This window comes from Protopterus annectens, chromosome 7.part0 (assembly GCF_019279795.1).
Source record: "Protopterus annectens isolate FY-2018-M chromosome 7.part0, PAN1.0, whole genome shotgun sequence".
NCBI classification, from domain to species: Eukaryota; Metazoa; Chordata; order Ceratodontiformes; family Protopteridae; genus Protopterus; species Protopterus annectens.
Window position 1 is genome coordinate 1,484,132,218 of NC_056739.1, and position 22,312 is coordinate 1,484,154,529.

Below are 22,312 nucleotides of genomic sequence, written 5' to 3' on the forward strand. Positions count from 1 at the left end.
AGGAGATGAGTAGCATGCTATGGGTGGACAAGGGAGATGTGAGTGGTAAGAGGTTGAGGGATGGTATGATGAAAGATAAGTATGAAGGATGGTGTGACTTGGTGAAAAGGAGAGGGGAAGGAGTTGTATTGTGAGGGAAGCAGCAGGTTGAGTGGGAAGTATGTAGTTGATGTCTTGGGAAAGAGGAGACAAAGATTGTATGTAGGTAAGGGTTGTGTAGTGTTTGGAGTGGTGTGTATTTGGGGGGTGTGGAGAGGTAGGATGAGGATGGGTGTGATTAGAAGAAAAGGAATGGAAGGGGAGGGAAGGGTTAGGATAGAGAGGTTAAACAGTCTTGCAATGGGAAACCGCTTTCAGAATACCCAGACCTGCATTGATAGTGATGGTTCTGTGAGTCCCAACCTTGCACTAAGGAACCTGTTTCAGAATACTCAGCCTTGGGCTGTGGGGTGTTTGTTTAAGCAAAATGGCACAGAGCTTCTAATCTCATAGAGTGCGAGCTGTGTATCAGCATTTTCGGACATAGGGATTTCAGGGACAGGAAGGACTGCCTACCTGTATTTGGTATCAGCTCACCTTCCGTGAGAATCTAGTGTATTAGCAGACAGGTTCAGCTGGATCCTGCCTCTGCCACCGAATTGGTTACTGAACCAGGCATATTTAAAAATGTTTTGTAGGTGTGGCAAGATCATTTTAGACTTGGGTGCTTTCTAATGTGAAATACTGGAACTTTAAATGTACTTCGTGTTTCACTGATGCAGTCCTGATTTGTGGGATTTCCTGCTGTAGAAGCCGTTGGCCGGCCCGACTACCATAGTAAAAATCTCCTTCCTCTCAAGGCTGGTGGATGCCCTCCCATGATGTCAGTACACTTGGGTATAAAGGGAACCAGCCGACACCATTACATCAGTCTTTTGTTGCTGTCAGACCCCAAAGCAGTGTTTCAGTGCATTGGTCGGTCCACGCCAAAGAGAAGTCTTCTAAAGCTAAGTGCCCCGTTGAGGAACTCTTTCTTGCTTTACCTCATGCCAGGTAAGGTTAACAATTGTCTCTGCTGTGGTAAGCAAATTCCACACTGAGACTTTCATACTTTGTCTCACCTGTGTAGGCGTGGAGCATGAGATTTTAGCTAGGTTAAGTTTGCAATCTTCTGCACATTGTTTGATGGTGTCTCCTGATCATCCCAAGGTTGAGCTGGCCAAGCGTAAGACAGACAAAAAAAAAAAAAAAAAAGACTCTGGCTTAAAGCCTTTGACTGCAAGCATTCACTGTCCTCCAGTCCCCCAAGGCTAGTTGTCTATGAGGAAGGTGAGGGTGTTTCATAGCACCCTTCTGAGACTGAGGTGGTGGCGCAGGCCTCTTTCTATACCCTTATGGAGTCCGACATGCTGTTGGGTCTTTCGGTTCATTGGAGGGATCCAGAGTCGCTCAACAGACCTCTGCTTCCGACAAGCAATCTTGTACCGGTGACATTCCTTCAAGGCGTCCGCCTACATCGGTTCTGCCTTACAAAGAGAATGGAATCAGGATGGCAGATGTACCTAGGCCCAAGGCTAAAGGTGTTTCTAAGAAGGGTTATACATCTAGTCCTATGCCTAGGCCTACCAGCTCCCACACAGCAGGTTGTCAGCAAGACCTGGTCAGGTTAGTCAAGGACCTAATCTCCTTAGTCAAAGCTAGGCAACTCCCTTTGGAGTCTTCCCAAAAGAAAAGGAACTGGGATCCTACCTCTGAAGTTTTCTCTGAACCTCCTGAATCAGAGGATTCTGACCAGTAGGGGGCCCCTCTTTGTAGAGGGACCCTACCTTTCTTCTTTTGAGGATTCAGATTCTGAGGAGACTCTTACCATCAGCCTCACCTCCTGAAGACATCACTTTTGGGGAAACACTCCATACCATGAGGGAGCATTTCCAATGGAAGGCACAGTAATACCCACAATCTAAAAAGAGGGTTAAGGAGTTCCTTGACCTCCCAGAACACAAACCGTTGGCTATTCCTCATGTATTGGAGGTGGTAGGGGATGTTTTTATGGATTCTTCTCTGAGCACAGACTCTCTCTGCCCCCAACCCCTCGAAAACTAGACAGATTTTGCAGGGTGTTGGACTCTCACACATACTTCTTCAAAAAACCCTTTGCTGACCCAGTGGTTGCCACTCCAGGTCTCAAGGGAGCAGAAGTTAGCTGTTCTAAGAATTCTTTACCTACTGATAAGGAAAGCAGGGGGCCCTTGATAAGTTTGGTTAAAAAAAAGCCTTGACTTTGTCCACTCTTAAGGGTGTATTATCAATGTAGTAATTTGCTAGGGTGGCCGTCTTACTGAAAGATACTGTTGTGCTTTTCTTAGCATTGAGTTTAAAACAGTGATTCTGGCTCCAGTTATTAATCTGTGTTAGGTCCTCTTGGAGGATTTGTGCTTTGGGGGAATTCATTGACCACCTAATGTGAAATAGTCTGTGATTTTGGTCAGCCAGAGGCCTTTTGATTTTAGCCTTGACTTCACAGAAGTAGATGCCAAACAGGAGCAATCCTAGCACTGAGACATGAGGGGGCTCTGCTAGTGACTAACCTTTTTGTGGAGGTAGACTCCTCTGTCGAAACGGCTTCGGTCCTGTGAGCCAGTTTCCCATCCAGTGTGTGACGTAGGGGTTTATACCTAATTTGATGGGCTTGTCTAGAATGCTCAAATGGGGAATTATGCAGAATACTTTGGCCAAGTCGAGGTAAGCAGTATGCACCAGTTTGCTCTCATCCTTTGCTTTGTTGACCTTCTGGAAGAAATCTTCCAGGTTGAGTAGGCATGACCTTGAAACCAAACTGAGTTGGATCCAGAGTCTGAAGGTTTCCCATTTCTTTTTTTTTTTTTTATTTTGTCCATAATTCTTTCCATGGCCTTGCATATGAGACTAGTCAGGCTTATGGGATGGCAGGTTTCAGGGTTTGTGGATGGCCTCTGTGTAGTGGGATATACAATCCTCCATGTTTGGAAGCTAGGTTGAGTAGTGCTTTTAGAGGCCCCGAAGATCATGTTTTATGCTATTAAGAAGGCATCCTGGGTTATGCTAGGATATCCAGTCCTATCGATGCAATATTTTTTTGCCTTTGGGAGTGCATTTAGGACCTGTTCCTTGGTGATAGTTGGTAGAGCTGTGGTTGTGGGTATTTCTAGACAGGTGCTTGGGAAAGAGAGCAGTGTAAAATTAGAGCTGTATATATCTGACAGTAGGTTTGCTATGTCCTCAGGCTTTGTATATGTGGCTCCATTTACAGTTAGTTTGGCACCGAGATTTTGAACATCACTGAAAAATGCCTTGTGGTTGTCCTTTGCCTGGGAGGCTACTTTTACCTAAATTTGTTGACTTAATTAGTACCCTGAGTTATTTAGTTTGATGAGGGTGTTTGTACCTTAGGCATTGCATTTCCTATTTTGGCCAGGATTGTCTTCCTTTTGTTATATAATCTATTGTTGATTCCACCAGGGTGGATTGTTTTTTTGTTTACCGTAAACATATTTTGGGTAGGTACTGTAGCCTCTCTACAGCTTACATGACTGTAGAAAATTCTTGAGGCTTGACTCAGTGTATGCAGTGGTATTCCCTGGGTTCATCTAAATGATAGGAGAAGCTGTCCTTCTGGCATTCAGGTAGAACTTTCCATATTTGAATACGAGCTTGTAGCACTTAAGGACCTTACTGTTAAAGGTGCACAAGCTGTTCTTTGTATTGAAATTAATGACAAATTTGCTGTTTCAGTTTTTCCTAAATTTTCAACAAAAGTTCCATAAAATATTCCTGAGTCGTTCCCTTGTTACTGATGAAAGGCTGTTACTGTTAAATATGCTATATTTATATCAGAAGTCTTACAGTAGCACTGTCCATCAAAATAGATGTATTGAAGTAGTCTGCACGATTGTACAACCTGGGATGCCTTAAGTCCAGCAAATTTAGTTTTTATCCTTGATTGTGTTGCAGGATAGTTCCAACAGCAAAATTTTGTGTTTACACTTTTGTGTTGCAGGATGGTTCCAACATCAGTGGAGCGTTTGCGGGAAGGGCGAGGGGTACTGGAGCGGGTACAGCGGAGTGGACAGAGGGTAGAATCAAGTACAGGAGAGCTGCTGAGAAACAAAGAGCCGGGTAAGAGCATTTAACTTAAAATGCATAAAGTTGTTGTTGGGTGTGAAACATTTCTGTGGCTAAACTGCTACCGATTAACTGATTTCTTCTTCCTAAAGGTCAGCTTGTGGTAAAGCAGTTTTTTTTTTTCTCAGCTAAGTCATTTGTAAATGTTGGTCTATCTATAGAGAACATCTGTTTGTGGTAATGCTGGTCTTTTCTCATCTCTAACTCATTTGGAAACGTTGGTCCATCTGTGCAGAACATACCTGCATCAGAGGTAATTGATCTAAGTAAAGAAGAGCCATATAAACATTACAAACAGCAAGTTCATATTGGTATGAAAAGTCACAAGTGTATTAGCAGTAAGTTTGGAAGTGAAAGCTGAATTTAAATATACAGAGGTTACCCAATGACAGTGAAGATGGTATTTCGAATACTGGTACCAGTAACAGGTGATATTTATAGATGTAAATGTGAAGCAGCTGGCTTCTCTAGAAACTGGTGTTCCAAAAGCAAGGCAGAAGAGGTCTGTGTCAGATAATGTAAACTAGTAAACTTCACATTACTTAACTGCAGTAATAGAATGTGAAGATGTTCTTCGTGTTTCGCAGTTGCAGTCATCACATTTGGGTTATCTGCCTGCTGGTAGTGTCGCTTCTTCCATGACGGGGGTATAAAACATGCAGCTGATGCCATTACATCACTTTCTTGCTGTGCGGTGCCCGAAGCAGAAGCAGTTCGCAAGTGCCAGTCGGTCGACTCCTGAAATTTTCGTTTTCGAGTTTCAGACCTGAAGTCTTTTAAAAGTAAGTACCCTTTTGGGGATTCTTTTTTCTTGCTCTAACCGATGTCAGGAAAAATTAATAATTGTCTTCCCTGTGGAAAGCAAATACCTCACAGAGATTTTCATTCTTACTGCATCACCTGTTTAGGCCCAGACCACGACATCCCTCGCTGTCGGTTTTGTGCCTTGTTCAATGCCCGAACTATTCGTCGTTGGATAATTTTTTGTAGCTAAATACTTTCACCTCTGCTACTCTGGCCATTAGGGCTTTAAATTCCCAGTTCCATATGTTAAAGTATCAGCAGCATATTATGGGGCTAATTAAACAGAAAATTATGTTGATTCCTGACTGTGCAGAACACAAAGATATACAAGAGTTAATGCATTCTGCTGACCAAGTTGGTAAACATACCTTAGTGTGGTTTTGATGCTTTAGAAGCATCTTGTAGGGCTGCTATCATTGGGTCTGTTCTTAGAAGGCATGCTTGACTTAAGGAACAAAACTGGCCAGATCATGTCAAAGCAAAATTACTGGATGCACCCTTAAACCAAGAGCTCCTATTTGACAATAAAACAGAAGTTCTCAAAAGGATGGAGGAGAAAGCTAAATCTATGCAAACTGTTAGATTTCTTACAAGTGCAACCACCTAGATTCAGTAGGCATTGGCCTGAACTGGTCCTTTCCAGTCCCTTCCAGGCCTTCTCAGTCCAAACCCAGGGGCAGCAGACCCCCAAGACTTCAGTCTCAGGTTATGCACAGATCTAAGCAGTGGGGTGCTCCCACGTCCAAAACAGGGAGTAGTAAGCCACCGCCTTATGGTAAACTTGCACAATGACTTATTTTTAACTCTCCTCAGCATCAAGGCTATTCAACCTATCCCAGCAGAACAAAGGGGACAAGTATTTTATTCAAGACTGTTCCTGGTTCCTAGAAAAGAAAACTTCTGGCATCCTCGCCTGGATTTGTCTATTCTCAACACCTTTCTGGTGGTTCCAAAATTCAGAATGCTAACTCTCCGACAGCTGCTTCCTATGCTAGCCAAGGATGCCTGGCTGGCAACGAAGCTTACCTGCACATCCCCATAAGGGAATCTTGCAGGAAATACCTTCACTTCAGGGCAGGCTCTATGCACCATCAGTTCTTTGCACTTCCCTTTGGCTTATCTACTGCGCACAGGGTATTTACAAAGTGCCTAGCTCCAGCCATTGCTTTTTGCAGGCAGACAAGTATTCAGATTTACCCATACTTGGACGATTGCCTGATTCAGGCAGAAAGTCAGGACTTGCCACTACAGCACCTGGCATTTGTAAAGAGACTTCTAACTTCACTGGGGTACACCATCAGTGAAAAAAAAATCACACCTAGTACCCTGCCAACAGATTGTATTCCTGGGAGCAAGCTTGAACACAATGTCCCAGATGGCATTCCTCACTCCAGAGAAACAAATTTATTTGACAACTTACTTCAACCTACTGGCCACAAAAACCCAGCTATCTGCAAGGAAAATACTGCAAGCTCTGGGGTTCATGGCCTCTTGCATTCTGTTAATTCCATATGCAAGACTGCATATGAAGAAACTTCAATGGTATCTAAAAAGTCTATGGTGTCAACATTCTCAGGACCTGGAAACAGTTCAGATCATTCTGTGTCTAAGGGCAGAGTTCCATTGGTGGGCAGAGGCCTACAACCACAACAAGGGACTCTCTTTCACTATACCCCCTGCTGTCCAAACCCTAACAACATATGCATCCGACTATGCATAGGGGGCTCACATGGCAGGGCAATGCATTCAGGGCAAATGGAACCCAAAGCAGATGCACCTGCATATCAATCAAAAATAAATGTTAGTTGTACAAGAATGCTCTGACAGCTTTCAAAGGCCTTATTCTTCCAGGACAGCTATTGGTAAAGACAGATAACACCACAATTATGTGGTACATAAGCAGGGGGGAACACATTCATAGCCACTCTGCAGACTAGCCATGGCTCTGTGGAACACAGCCTTGAGCAACCAAGTGCACCTACAAGCTCAATTCCTGCCAGGCAGACTAAATTCACTGGAAGACGACTTAAGTAGAAATCTGATGGACCAAAATATTCAAGCTGTTGGGGGACACCAGAAGTGGACCTGTTTGCTTCCCCTCAGAACTATCAATTGAACAAATACTGCACCAGAAATCCCACAGCCAAGCATGGAAGGTGGATGCCCTGTCCTTTTCCTGGGAAAGCCTCTGTCTATGCCTTTCCCCCTCTGCCTCTCCTCTCGAAGGTTCTACTAAAGATCAAACAGGACAAGCCAAGGACAATCCTTATTGCACCAGACTGGCCACGCCAGCACTGGTATCCTCTTTTGTGCAGTCTGACAGTGCTACAACCATGGCACCTGCCTCAGACCCCTTTCCTGCTGTCCAAGCAGGGGGGGCAAATTCTGCACCCTCAACTTCAGACGCTGAACCTTGCAGCCTGGCTAATCCCCTGAACTCACCTCTAGCAACCCTCAGTAAGCAGGTGCTGGATGTCATTCTTGAGGCAAGGTGGCCTAGTACTAAAAAATCCTATTCAGAAAATTGGAAAAGATACTGTTCCAGGAGCCAGTCTCAAGGGATGGGCACAACTGTGCCCAGCTTACCTCATATACTAGATTACTTAACAGAAATGCTCCACAAGGGCCTATCCTTCTCTTCAATTAAGATTCATGCCTCTGCCATCTCATCTCATCATAATACTGAGCCACCCCTTTTCTCTCATCCTCTGGTAGAACAGTTCCTTAGAGGGGCTAAAAGTTTAAGACCCCCCCCCCCCCCCCGGGAGAGCTCCCACTCCAGCCTGGGACCTTAACTTTGTATTGGAAAAATGTACACCCCCCCCCCCCCCCTTTTGAACCGGCTGCTACAGCAGAGTTGAAATTCCTCTCATGGAAAACGGCTTTACTTCTAGCCATCACTTCAGCAAGAAGATTGTCTGAACTGCAGGCCCTTATGGCAGTGAACCCTTCATTATCTTCCATGCGGATAGGGTTTCCCTCAGGGCTAACCCATCTTTTACGCCCAAGGTGGTGTCTAGCGTGGCTTTAAACCAGTCCATTCATTTGCCTAATTTTTTCCCTAATCCTCAAAATAAAGGGAAAAGGATACTGCATTCTCTAGACGTGCACAGACAGCTTAGATTCTCTTTGGACAGGGCTAAGCCTCTCAGAAAATCTGACCAGCTGCTAGTCAGCTTTGCTGTGGGGGCAGAGGGGAAGGCCATTTCAAAGCAAACCATATCTAAATAGATAGCACACTGCATCCATTTTTGCTACAAGCACCATGGAAAACCTACCCCACAGGGGATAAGAACACATTCCACTAGGGCTACATCTACCTCTACTGCATTTCTCAGAGGAGTTCCTACCAGGGGCATCCTGGAAACTGCAACCTGGAGCTCTGTACACACTTTCACCAAGCATTACCACTTGCCTATCTTTTCTAAATCCAGACCTAGATTTGCCGCAGCAGTCTTACAGTGCCTGATTGCCAGGCCTAATGCTTCTTAATCTACCTCCACCCTTCCTTAGCTTTGGGAATCAACCCAAATGTGATGACTGCAACAATGAAACATGAAGAACATAGTACAGTTGTGTACACTTACTATAAATGTAGATGTTAGAGTGTATTCACTGTTGCATTCCTGGTTACCCTCCCTCCAGCCCCCTGATTGTCTTTGCTTTCACCTATCCTTTCTTGTTTGGCATATCTTATACTATGTGTTTTTGCTTTTTGCTAGGGGTGTTCCACACCATATAATTGCTTCCTATTTTGGGGGCACCTGACATCTGGGGCAACAAAAACTGATGTAATGGCATCAGCTGCATGTTTTATACCCCTGACGACCTGATGTCATGGAAGAAGCGACAGCATCCGATGCAGAAATCCCAAGACTCTGGTATTCAGGCCTGCTGAGGGCTACCTGCAGGCAGATAACCCAAATGTGATGACTGCAACAATGAATACACTTGAACATCTACATTTATGGTAAGTGTACACTGTACTATCACTAGCTTTTACATTATCTGACATCTATCTAGTGTACCCTTAAAAGGGCTGCTTAGTAGTCTTATTACCGCCATCTCTACCTTCCCTTTGACCCAACTGTTCCATGCATTCTTGGTTTTCTTTGTGGATTCACTGTCCCATGTGTGTCTACTGGTCTCAAATGGCATGAGTTTTGGCTTCTGTAGCATCAGATTATTTCTTTTTCTTTATCCCACAGTTCTTTCTGGTAGCTTTCCTCTGGATTTATTCCATCATCCTGATATTCCTTTCCTAGTATGTCTTCCAGAACTCTACAGAGTACACGAGGTATTTTGACAGAATGTGTAGAGTGCAAGCATTATTGCTTTGCTTCTGGAATGTTTTCCCTTGCGTGTACACCCCAGCATTTTGTTTGCATCTATTACTGCCTTGTCATTTTTCTGCCAGTGGTCCAAGTCAGTTGTGGTTAACAACTTCAGATCTGTTTCCTGCTCTGTTGCCATGAGTTCCATTCTCCATGGTAAATACCTTGTTCATGGTTGTTGTGGTCTAAATGCAGTACTTCATATTTGTTTGCATTGTACCTCTGCCCACCTTTCTTCACATTTGTTCAGCCTTTCCTAAGCTTTCACTGGACATTTCACTCTATCTTGCACTACGGCACCTATGTTTGAGTCATCTTAAAAGAAGTTGATCTTGTGCTCCATTTCTGAGATTAATAAGAGGCAGAGTAAAGAGTAGGGGACCCAGAGGACAGACTACTAGGGCAGACAATAGAAATTGATAAGAGGGAAGGTGGTGGAAGTATGAGAGGAAAGTAGGAGGGGAGGACATTAGTATGGGAAGGCAGTAGTATGGAGGAAATAATAATTAAAGGATTTTATAATGTTAAAGGTGTAGGAATAGTGAAAGTGAGGAGATACAAGTGAGCAAGATTGTAGTAGGGTAAGCACAGGTAAATTAGAAGATATGAGAGAAAAGGAGTGGGAAGAATTGGCAGGAGAATACAGTAGTAGCTCATCTGAAAGAGAGGAGACTGGTAGGAAGTGGAGTAGAAGTAAGAGACTGGACAGTAAATGGAGGGTGGCAAAGTGAGGTTAACCCTAGAGCTGCTTGGTGACGCATAATGACCAGTTTGGTGACAATGTCTTGTATGTCAGGAGAAAGTTTAGTTTTGCTCTGTACCACCATAGGTCACTATTCCTGCGTCGGTAGATAGCTTGACTTGCAATAAGATATTGGTGGACTGAAATAGACATTGACACTAAAGTTTGCTTTATTGGGCTGTGTAAAGTATAATCCCATAAGGATTCTATGAAAATTAGATGCCAGCTGGGTAAGCAGTAATATTTTGTTACATTTTTGAGAAACTGTGTTGTCACCTTGCATCTGAAATGCAGGTATTTGCTGTTGGATGCTAAGGGAGAATGCATTTGTATGAGGGAAAACAAGTAAAATAGGTTGTGTGTTTTGGAAACACATCGGTGGATTTGTACTGTGGCCGACTTGACTGTGAAAATCCGTTCATTCTGCCAAGCAGTGGTGCTTTGATCTCTGCTCCAGTAGAACATCCTTTGAGGTCCATTTTTCAGGAGGTTTTTTCTTGAGGTGTGCTTCCTGCATTTAGTTCTTTTTGCCACCTTTTAGAACCCTACGTAGGGTGCTGTCCAGAGCTTTTACCTTCTGCATAACAACTTTCAGAATAGAGTATGGTAATAGACTTGTGCATTCCTATACAAGCTGATCTGTGAGAGGACACTCTGCATAAGGCGGGGTACTATTTTTCTTTCTTCTTTTAGCCTTGTAAGGGATGCTCCAGCTGCTAATATGACATCAGGTTTTACTAATGTACAAACGTCATAATGTGTGATGCTCATCACAATATTTACTGTTGGTGGTCATCACTATATGGATTCTTGCTTGCAGGAGCCCGATAGACAGCCCATCTTCCAGAGCTTTACCTTCTTCCTGTTGGCTTCTGAAAAAGAATTGCACTTAGTGTGCCAAACAAATCCTATGCAAGGATTTTCACATCCTGTTTGTATTCTGTTTAGACCCACAGCACAGCATGAATGGCTGCCATTATTGTGCATGGTTTATCCTTGGGACTGTTTGCAAAAAAGCTAAATCTCTCTGGGACTGTATCACCTTGATATCGAGTCAGTCAATGCCAGAGTGGTGAAGACCTCCAAGTAGCTGTCTTAGTAACACTGTTAGTAAAGGCGTATATGAAATGCAGAATAATATCTTGAAAAGCTAAGAAATGTTTTCTGTATGAGGTACTTACCCAAAATTTCTGAAAGCAGGCTGTGTCTATACACTGTACAGTATACACGCACACAGACTGCAGCAAGAAAGCTATGAAGATGGTGTTGACCAGTGCCCTGTTATGTCACTGACTTCTTGATATGCGGGTGAGAGGGAGTCTGAATTCAAGAAGGGGAAGGTAAAGCCCTGGAATTTGGGACAGCCTTCAGGCTTCTGCAGGTTGGAATCTCAAAAGTGATGACGGCAACCTTAAGTATACTTGAACATTTACTGTTATGTTAAGTTCCTAATACAACTGTACTTTCCTGTAAGTCGAACCCTTGATCTGATGTCTTTTCCACCCATTCCTCAGTGGTTGGGTACTCTGATCTGACTTCTGCCACTCAGATCCAGTACTCAGGCTCATCCCCTTAACCATAATCCCCTTGCAACGAGCAAATTATCTCCGATCTCATTTCGCGCCATATGCTACAGACATGGTCCTTGGTGTTCCAGTGTTTTGAGAGATGAATACTTTTGTTTTTTGTTTTTTTTTTTTTTTCATTCTAATCTCTCTTCAGGATTTTACTTTGATGATATTGGTACTAACATATATATAAAAATAGACTGTACTTAATTCCTTTTTAGTCTCTCTTGGGTGGTTTCCGTTTTGTGATGCCTTCTCTCTCTCCTCCTCTATCTCCCTTTTCTTTCAAAAGTAGGAGTGCTTTTTGTACTGTTTGTATTTTTTTTTGGTAGTTGTGATGTCAGAAAAATCCTAAGGTTTTAAAAAGTGTATGGTCTGCCACCACAAGTTGCCAAAGTTCTACTCCCATCAGAAGTGTATCTGTTGTCTAGGGACTGCACGTTTGGATGCTCAATGCAGTATTTGTAACGTTTTGTGCATAGGGCAGTCAGTGAATGTTGAAATAAATTGGTGTTAAAAGGACTTTTCCCTGTCTCTGTGGGAGAAAGTACTCTTTCTCATTCCTCTGGGCTTCCTGTTTATCTCCACTTGCTAAAAGGCCAAGATTACAGCAGGATGAAAAATCTAAAGATAAAAAAAAAAAAAGTCAAAAGTGAGGAAGAAAATGTTTCTGTACCATTCTCCCTCCTCAGCTCCAGCTCCAGAAGTATCCAAACTATCGAACTCTTTGTCTGTGAACCGATCTTTAAAAACTTCTTCCTGAACCTCAGTTTTTTTTCCTGGGGTGTAAATCCCCCACATTGAGGTCACTAATTATTTAAGAAAGACCCTTTCACTCTATCTCCAGGCCGCCACCTCCTTCTTCCCTTTATTTGGCCAGGTTCTCCAGGAGTCTTACTGAAGTGAAAATGGACAGAATGATGAGGACATTCCTCTGAAACCAAATCCATCTAGGGATCCTCCTGACTCTGGCCCCTGCCAGATCCAAGGAAGTGGTTTCTTCCCCACGTCAAGAACATACTCCTTCCTCAATCTTTCCAGGAGTATCGGAGCAGTTACATCAGAGTTCAGTTCCGGGTATGCCTTCTTCAGAGCCAAAGAATATGGTCATCTTCAACTTTGATGGTTTCTTTGATTTGATCAGCTCAGAATGTTTGAGTCTTCTGGATGTTTGAGCCATGAAGTCAGCTCTGACTGTGCTGGAGTTGGCTTGGAGCCGAGACTTTCATACTTGTCTTTCACTTTGGATGGCTAAGCTCCAATGTCAGCATCAGATTTGACTGACTTCCTAGGCCGAGCCTCCCCCTAGGGGCTTCCACTTCTACAGTGAAGCTCTCTGATTCCATTTTCGGCTTGGACGTCTAAGCTTTCAAAAGAGTGCTCTCCAAATCTAGAGAGTAGACTTCCCTTTCAAGCTCTGATCCATCCCTTCACTACAGGATTACCCCAGGTCCCAGTCCTGTTTGTCTTATCCCGTCCGGGACAGCCAGCTTCCAAAAGCCTCAAGTCCTTCAGTTCTGAGTCCGTTCTGGAGCACCCCACTGGATAGGTTCATAAGAAGGACAGGTGTAAAAGGAGAAGCATTTATTCCCTCCAGGAGTCATTCACAGAAGAATACTGACTTTGATGAAGGGAAAGGTTCCTCGAGGTCCCCTCTTGAGTACGTCTTGTTTGGAGAAATTCTGGAACTGCTGAGATGGGGGGGGGGGGGGCTAGGTCCACTGAAGCACCTTCCCAGGATGAGTGTATTCCTCTATGCTTTGAGTTGGCCTATTTCTTGGGTGGTTCCTCCTGTGGATGAGATGGTTAACATGGAAGGAACTGGACATTGCCGAGCCTATTCTTCATAAACCAGATCAATTTCTTGCATCCCCTAAAAAAACTCACCCCCCCCGAGCAAGGGCCCTGCTGTAGAGTCTGTGGTGGTGGCAGCAGCTACCAAAAAGGAACTGGTGAAAGAGAGTTCCACTGTCCATTTACAAAACAGAGTCTCGTGCACTGGACAGGTTCAGAAAGATAATCTACGCTTCAGCAACCTTTGCTATTGGGGCACTGATTTACTTTGGCATGTGTTACTCGTTTTTAGAGAGATTTAACCAAAGAGCTCAACAAATCTCTATTACGGTCCCTATCTGTAGACCAGAGGAAGTCTGTCAACTCATAGTTGGCTCCCCTTCAGTCCTTATCCAATGTCTCAATGCACCTTATTTCTAGTGCCGCTGAAGGCGCTTCCAGAGCATCCGGCAATGTCATCATCATTAGGAGACATGCCTGGATGTGGCTTTATGTTTTTGTGGAATATTTCAAAACATCCTTTAGTGCTCTTTATGACAGAGCAACTCTCTTCGATCTGAAAGTCAAAGAAATACCATCGCTTTCCCTTCTGGAAAGTATGACCCTTTCCTATCATAAAGAATAAAGTTTTCTACCAACTGCAACAATAAACAATGATGCCTTGTAGCAAAAAGACAACTACCAGTTTTACAAAGTCTCTGCCAAAGCCTTCAAGGAGTAAAACACAGTACAAACCACTTTCCTTAAATATATACACCAATTAACCATTAATTACATAATTAAACAATTATATGCCTCATTTAACCCTCTAGGAGAGAAGGTGTCAAATTTTAAAATGTAAGTAGATTCTTTTAATAGTTTTTTTACAAGAGTTAAGTCAAATGTAGAAATGTTTATTTTTCCAGTATATAGTACCTTTTAACCTGTTGCTATCTCCATTATGAAACAAGTTAAAATGTACAGTTATTGAACTTTTTTTTTTTTTTTTTTTTTTTTAGAAATGTCTCTCACATATTCCAATATTCTAGTTTTAAAACACCTCTTAGTCTCCCTTATGTAAAATTTGTTACAAGGACATCTCGGGGCATATACAACACCCTCTGTATTACAGTTAATATAATCTCATATTCTAAGAGATATATTAATTTTGGTAAATGATTTGGTCACATATTTACAAGCTTTACATTTACCACAAATGTACCATATGATGTTAAACTGTGAGATATATTAATGAGGGGAATGCTGAATCTACCCCGTACTAAAAAATTGTGTATGTTTTCCTTTCTTTTAAGAAATAATTAGTTCCTTGTTTAGCCATTCTGAAGCATCCCGTAGAGACATCAAATATTTCCAATAATGTATAACTTGGTCCACTACTTTAGAAGTAAAACAACTGTATGTTGTGACAAAATACACAATTCCATCTTTTTGTCTTTTAGATATAGTTCCATTATATTTGTCCATCCTTATAAGCTGCATTACTTCCACCAATTCGGTCTGTAAATCTCTCCCAACTGTCATGGATTATTTTCTGATCATATCCCCTATTTTTAAACATGTTTATGGTTTTATTCAACTCTTGTCTAATATCTTTTTCATTATTACATAATTTAAATAGTCGAAGAAATTCTCCAAAAGGAATAGCTTGCAAAGTGGGGGGGGGACTCTGGCCATGTAAAAAATTGTGTACCCTCTTCAAATTTCCTGTGGAACTGTAGTTTTCATAGTTCTCCCATCTGAAATATCCACTATTATTTCTGTGAAAGAGACCTGGGTCCCAGTTCTCAGACCATCAAACTTTAATCCAAATCTGTTGTTTTGCAAACCAGATACAAATTCAATTCTTTACCCCTTCCATCAAAAAAATAAGGTCTATAAATCTAAAATATCTGACATACGTGTGGTAAAATGCTGTCCTATATAAATATTCCATCTCAAATAAACTTATGCTGAGGTTGGCATACAGGGGGGCAAAGGCTATATTCCGTTGTAGGACTGGTTCCTAAGAAACACCTGGTATCCTCAATCCCAAAGCAATGCTGAATGCTGGTGTACAGGCTCTCTACAGCCAACATAGCCCATAGCATGTTGCAATTCCACTTATTGTCACTTATCTAAAAAATCAAACACATCATGTATATAAGAAATAAGGGTACATACTTTGGGTAACAAATAACTGTGAAGAAATTGACCCATTTTATTCAAAAAATAATCACGGCCTGACACTATAGGTCTACCTGGTGGCTGTATAGGGTTTTTGTGTATTTTTGGAAGACAGTAAAAATAGGCCATTTTAGAGCCTTCTATATTAAATTTCTTCTTTGCATCCATTTCAGTAAAGTTATCCAACTTATAACCCTTGTGTAATAATTCTTCACATTCCTTTAATGCATTATACAAGGAAATATCCACTTTCTCATAAACATCAATATCACTCAGATGCACATGGCTAAATATTGAAAACATGACATAACTACTAATTTGCTTCCCTTATCAGCTGGTTTGAAAAGCTCTCCGCATAGAGTGAAAGGGAAGGTCTACAAGAGGGTAGTGAGACCAGCTATGTTATATGGGTTGGAGATGGTAGCATTGTCGTAAAGGCAGGAATCAGAGCTGGGTGTGGCAGAGTTAAAGATGTTAAGATTTGCACTGGGTGTGATTAGGATGGACAGGATTAGGAATCAGTATATTAGAGGGTCAGCTCAGGTTGGACAGTTTGGAGATAAAGCAAGAGAGGCGAGATTGCGTTGGTTTGGACATGTGCTGAGGAGGGATGCTGGGTATATTGGGAAAAGGATGCTAAGGTGGAGCTGCCAGGTAAGAGGAAAAGAGGAAGGCCTAAGATGAGGTTTATGGATGTGGTGAGAGAGGACATGCAGGCAGTTGGTGTGAAAGAGCATGATGCAGAGGACAGGAAGAAATGGAAACAGATGATCCGCTGTGGCGACCCCTAACGGGAACAGCCGAAAGAAGATGATGATCAGCTGGTTTGAAAATTAAATCTCTTCTGTTACTAAGGGCCTGTAATGCTTTCCATTCCGAAAGGGTTAAATTGTAGTCAGTGTCATGTATTTTCATTTTAAACTCTAGATATTCATTTCTGAGAAATGCATTATACCCTTACTAGAAAACGTACTGTCACATTTAACATAGCTCGTGTCAAAATAGCTGTAAGCAGTAGGTTCAATATCTGAGCTGCAAGAATAAAAATAGTCCCTCAAAGTACTAATGCTACTGTCCATTACATCCTCTTGTTTCCTCCTTATTAACATTTTTAAAGTAATGCTTAAGGTGTAAGGATATGAAACTTCAGATTACAAAGCTCCCTCAAGCCAAGATTTCAGCTGTTCAGAGGCAAGCCTTGGCAGTGCTGTCTTATGACAAGCTACTGACAAAACTGATTATCCGTCTCTCAGGCTCCATAGCCATTACAATCATCCTGGCCCTGCTGGCCACATACTTGAATGTTGTACAGTGGACCTGTCAGTCTAGTAGTGGTCAATCAGAAAACATCATGTGTCTTTTCCAGTGTCACTAACAGAGATTTGCAGATCTCACATCAGGTGGTGGCTAGAATTGTCGGTTTTATCTCAGGGATGCCCTTCACCCTGAGCCTCATTGACCAGTAGACACTTCCCACCTGGGGGGTCCATTTCTTGGGAACGACAGTCCAGGGCACATGGTCCCTGGCAGAGGCCAGTCTTCAGATCAACATTTTGAGAAGATAGTGGTCCTCTTAACTTTGCCGACCTTACAGGAATCTCTCCCTTTGGGTGTGGTATCTGTCCAGACAGACATGTCTGGTTTGGTATATCAGTAAATAAGAGAAACACAATTTTATTGCTTGTGTCAAGAGGATTTCAGTATGGCAGAAGGAGATGTTTTCCCCCCGCCTTCTGATAGCAACGTACATTCCTTGGAAGTTGTGTTCTTAGGGGCAGGTTGAGCAGATCTATCCATCATGCGTGGTCCCTCAACTCAGTAATAGCAGAGTGCATGTTCAGCCTTTGATGCCATTCTTGCTGCGGCCTCTTTGCATCTATCCAAGCCACCAAATGCAGAAGTTATTTTGCTGTGATTGCCCAGGAGGAGTCACACAGGGACACTTTGATCCTCAGTTGGCCCTCCAGACTACTTTACGCTTTTCCTCCTTCCCCTGTAATACCAAAGTTCGTACAGAAAACCGTGGTGAGAAATATCACTGTCATCATTATAGCTCCCTACTGGCCTCAACAAGGTTTCCCTTCCTCTGAGCTCATCTGGTACACCCTTCCTGAGTGCTGGGCACAGCTCTAGATCTCCTGTCTCACCTGTCTGGGTAGTCTTATCTGGACATTCAATCCCTAAAGCTGACTGCATGGTTTCTCCAAATTCAGTGATGACTTGGCAGACCAGGCTTTCTTCCCCAGTCGTTCACATTTTGGCCGCTTCCCAGAAACCTACCTGGAAGATCTGTAAAAGTGGAAAATGTTCTCTGGCTGGGCTTCTAGTAAAAATTTAAATCTCTTTCCAGCCCCTCTTCTCGCCATTCTGGATTTTCTAGTACCTCTTTCGTGATGGAGCCAGTTACTCCACTGTTAAGGTGCAGCTTACCACTATACCTCTCCATGTCGGGGAAGATCACACTCCCACTGCTTTCCTTAGACTTTCCAAAGTTTTCTTCAGGGGTACTTTTTTGCTTTCTACTCAAGGAACAAGTACCTTCTTAGGATACTTTCCTGTTGCAGGCCTTAATGAGCCCTCCTCTTGAACTTGCGGCCAAAGTTAGACATCTTTGTTGTGGAAAGCTGTATTTTTGTTGGCCATCATCTCTACCTAGAGAAGTTCTGAGGTCCATGTCTTGGCTTCAAAACCTCTGTATTTGATTTTCCTTGAGAACTAGCCCATCTTTTCTTCCTAAAGTGGCTTCTGAATCCTCAGTCAGTCATTCTTCGAGCATTCTTCACAAATTTTTCCAGCTAGGCTGAGTACATGCTACACTTGCTGGATGTGCAGTGTCAGCTATGTTTCTATTTACATCGAATTAAGAGTCAGAAAGACAAATCAGTTATTTGTCTCTTTTCAGCCAAAATGGGTAAGGGAGTGTCCAAGGTAACTCTCCCCCATTGGCTTTCAGACTGCATCTCCCATGTCTACAAAGAAAAGGGCTTGTCATTATCCAAATCTCCAAGTGCTCATTCAACTAGATCTCTATCTTCTTTTACAGCCTTTTTTCCAGGGTACTACTTGATGGTCCTATGAGGAATGGATGGAAGAGAGAGAATTGAATACAAAATTTATGTGCCAGCCATAACTACAGATCCATGCTGTCTGCTTCTGGCCTTCATGAGCTTCCCTCCCTCCTTCCCCAATCCTTTTTCTGTTGTTCATTCCTGGAGTTACCTGACTGAGTTACCTTTAGTTACCACAGGTTATAATTTCAAACCTACATACAATAGCAGGTTTCTCTCTCTCCTCCTAACTGGTTGTCTGGCTTTTCTGTTAAGTCTTGTAGTAACTTTGTGGGAATATACCCTTTTTTCCTGCTGTATGAGCAAACTCGATCTGAGGTAATTTGCTAGTTAAAAGGGGATTATGGGTAAGGGAAGGAGTATGAACCCTAGATCCGAAGGTTGAGAGTGGTAGAAGTCTGATCTGACTCCAGTGTGAGAACCCACCAGTTGAGGACAGACAGAGGTAGACAATACATCTCTCATTATGGTGAGTAGATTTCATTTGAAAGAAAACATGAGGAACACAAAGTCCAAAGATTTTATTACAGCAGTAAAATACTAAAATGCAAAGTTTTCGAGATATACTCTTCGTCTATGCTTAGAGTACTGACTCCAAACTGAACATATAAATGCATACAAAAACTTAACTAGCTAGCCTGCTACAACTTATATGGTCTGCTGACCATACATTGTTAAAAGTTTAAAAAAAATCCATAAAATGTACAAAATATGTACATACTTGGTTGCTGACGTATATAAGCACATACATACAGACATGAATAAAAGCAGAGAAACAGCCCAAAGTTAAAATAAAACAAATCATTAGATATTTTAATGTGGTTTAATTTATCATGAAGCAACAGATAACCTCTAAGAGCTTCATTAAACTTAAGTCTAAAAGTGTTCCAGTTTGGCCTTTAATACTGCTTTAATACTGCCTTGACTATTTAAGCCTGCCGGTATATCAGCTCTAAAACAAAAAGTATCCATTTATATTTTAGCATTTCAGTTTTTACAGTTAAATTACTGCCATCCTTTCATCAAGATATGTATAAATAGAGCATGTCTCTCTTTCTTCAGCACATTTCTGAAAGATGGGAACTAATTCAGTCTTTCAATTTTTAATTAGTTTTACCTATATAAAAATGGTCACAGACTACACAGTTGGCAATGTATATAACATTTGTTTGTAGCATGTAGCACAAGTGTTGAAGTGTTGAATCTAAATTCTTGCTTGGTAGTGGGGTGCATAAAACTAAGATCTGTATTAATTTCAGTACAAAAAACAATTATAACAAGGTGTGGTGCCTTTCTTTTTTAAATTACAAATAGTTTTACTGTTCTGCTGTAAGTCTTTATAACATAAATATTGTTTGATTTCTTTCTTTCTAATACTTTTGTAAGTATTTATACATTTAGTTTGCAGTCGGTACTCATTAAGCATTGACAAAATGCATCTTGAAAGCTTTTCATTTTAGTTTTTTACTGCTGTAGTAAAATCTTTGGACATTGTGCTCCTAGTGTTTTCTTTCCTGTTTGGTGCTTTATACATTGGAACGCTTTGGCATAATAAGAGAATTTGATCTGTTCCTGCATTTCGTTTTAACTTAGTGTAGGTATTGGTGATCGTTAGGATGCATGTTCTCCTTAACCTGGTCCAGGAATGTTTTACATAGGTGAAGATGCATACCTGTATTGCTGGAGCTTGAGATTTTAAGAAAAGGTAGGTTACTGGGCACTAAAAGGAAGTACAGAGTGCCATCTACTAAATTCCTCTGTCACCTTGGTAGCAAGCAGCTAGTTGCCGAGGTTATAGGGGAATATGTTTTATAGAACTATTGATTGCAGTAGTCCATTACTTATTTTTATTTAGTGGTTTGGTTTGATTTGATTTGCATTTCTATAGCCTTACTTGGCCTAATTTATCAGTAACAGGGTCATGGACACAATATTATGTCAGAACATAATTTGCATATTTGGACTCTTCACCAACCAAACACTGAGAAAAGTAGAGAAGGCAGTGTTCATGTTGGTGGCCTTGCAGTCCCTTTTGTTCTCATCTCAGTTATCTGTTTCATGACCAGGCTACATATTTGCAAAATTATTTATCTTTTTTGCTCTTTAGTAGAATCTGATCCTTTGCTGTGAGTGTAGTGACTTCAGAAAGTTCTTCCTCAATTTTCAGTTGAAGAAACAATTAACTCAGATGGTTAATTGGTGTTAGTATTTGGCCAGGCATAGATTGCCTCAACCGTTTCTGATGGGAGTTCTCCGTTTATAATCTAGCCCCTCTCTAGGTTCTTTATATGTTAAAAGTTTTGAGTATCCTTCTTTTGAATGCACCTTATTAACGTTTGTTCTTCCAGGAAGGTTTCAGCGATAACTACCCTAACTCATTTGCTCTGTGGTGCACTTCACTCTTGCACAGCAGATTCTGTTACTGCCTTGTCTCATTTAGGCTGTCAAGAGTTTGAGAGGAAGACCACAAAGAGTGCAGGTGTTACAATGTAGCTTAGTCGTGGTAATGAATGTGTTGCATGATTAAGTAGCGTAAGTATGGGAAAGTGTCTGAAGCCAAACATGTAAAGAAAAAGTGCGCTTTTCACTTGTTTAATTTAAAAGGTTCTTCTGAAATGTGAATGTTTGCGTGACTCAGAACTCCAGGCAGTTCCACTCTAGCCTACTAGCACCCAAGAGTTTGACACCTCATTAATAGATTTGACACCTCATTAATAAGTTTGACACCTCATTAATAGAGTTTGACACCTCATTAATGAATGTTGGAAGGTGTGAATGAATTGAAGTGCAGAACTGTTTTCACCTGAACTTCATAGAAAACATTTTCCTCTTAGTGAACCCAAAGTTCCTTCTAAAAATGTATTTATACAGTTTTCAAAAGACTGTTCATTTCCTGGTTTTCTTCACAGAAACAGAGAATAGAAGGTGATTGGTTGCTTCACAACCATGATTGTTTCTTGTTTGGCTGGGTTTTAACTTCATCAGGGTTAAGGCCCTGCATAAGATATGTACATTTATTCCTTTGCTTTGGGCTAGGAAAGGACAGTAGTAGTAGTTAAACCCAATCTACATGGGCACACCTGCCCTCCTCTCTGTGCATCTTCAAGCACTCAGATAACTAGTAGAACTCTAGTTGCAGTCACTGTAATGAGAGCTTTACCACTTTACACCACTGACACAGGCTTTTTCAAAATATGTCTAAAGGTACTCATAGTCTGCAGACTGCAACTGAGGACCCTCTTCCTGCTTGGGATCTTTATTTTGTGTTGAAAAATTTGATCTGGCCACCATTTGAACCTGCACCTGTGGCAGAGCACAAGTTTGTATCCGGGAAGTCTTGTTTTGTAGTTCCACAAAGATACTATCCTTGAGGACCAACCCTTCCTTCTTGCCTGAAGTAACAACAGAGACTAATTTGGATCAGTATATTAATTTAGCAATGCTCCTAATTATTAAAATAAAAGAGAATGATTGTTGCATTGCATAGATGTTCAAAGATAACTCTTACATTGACGGAGCAAACTGTAGTAGTAGAGCTTTCTGACTCTGGCTCAGACTTCACAGCACAAGCAGCTCCTTGACCTACATGTTTTATAGCTTAGCTGGGGGAGTCATTAGAGTTTGCAGGATGTGACACTGTCATGTTAGCACTCCTCTGACTTTGCCAACGATATGGAGGCAGCCTTTTCATATTCCCTC

At 41.8% G+C, this 22,312-nt stretch overlaps 1 protein-coding gene across 2 annotated transcripts in view; it reads left to right on the top strand.

The window, feature by feature from the left end:
- Window positions 1–22,312, top strand: part of SETD5 (SET domain containing 5) — a 2,687,190-nt gene that overhangs the window by 2,644,161 nt on the left and 20,717 nt on the right. For both annotated transcript variants that reach the window (XM_044078031.1, XM_044078032.1), the window contains one exon: window positions 4,016–4,134. In XM_044078031.1, coding sequence (XP_043933966.1) covers window positions 4,016–4,134 — 119 coding nt within the window. The remainder of the gene's footprint in view (window positions 1–4,015; window positions 4,135–22,312) is intronic.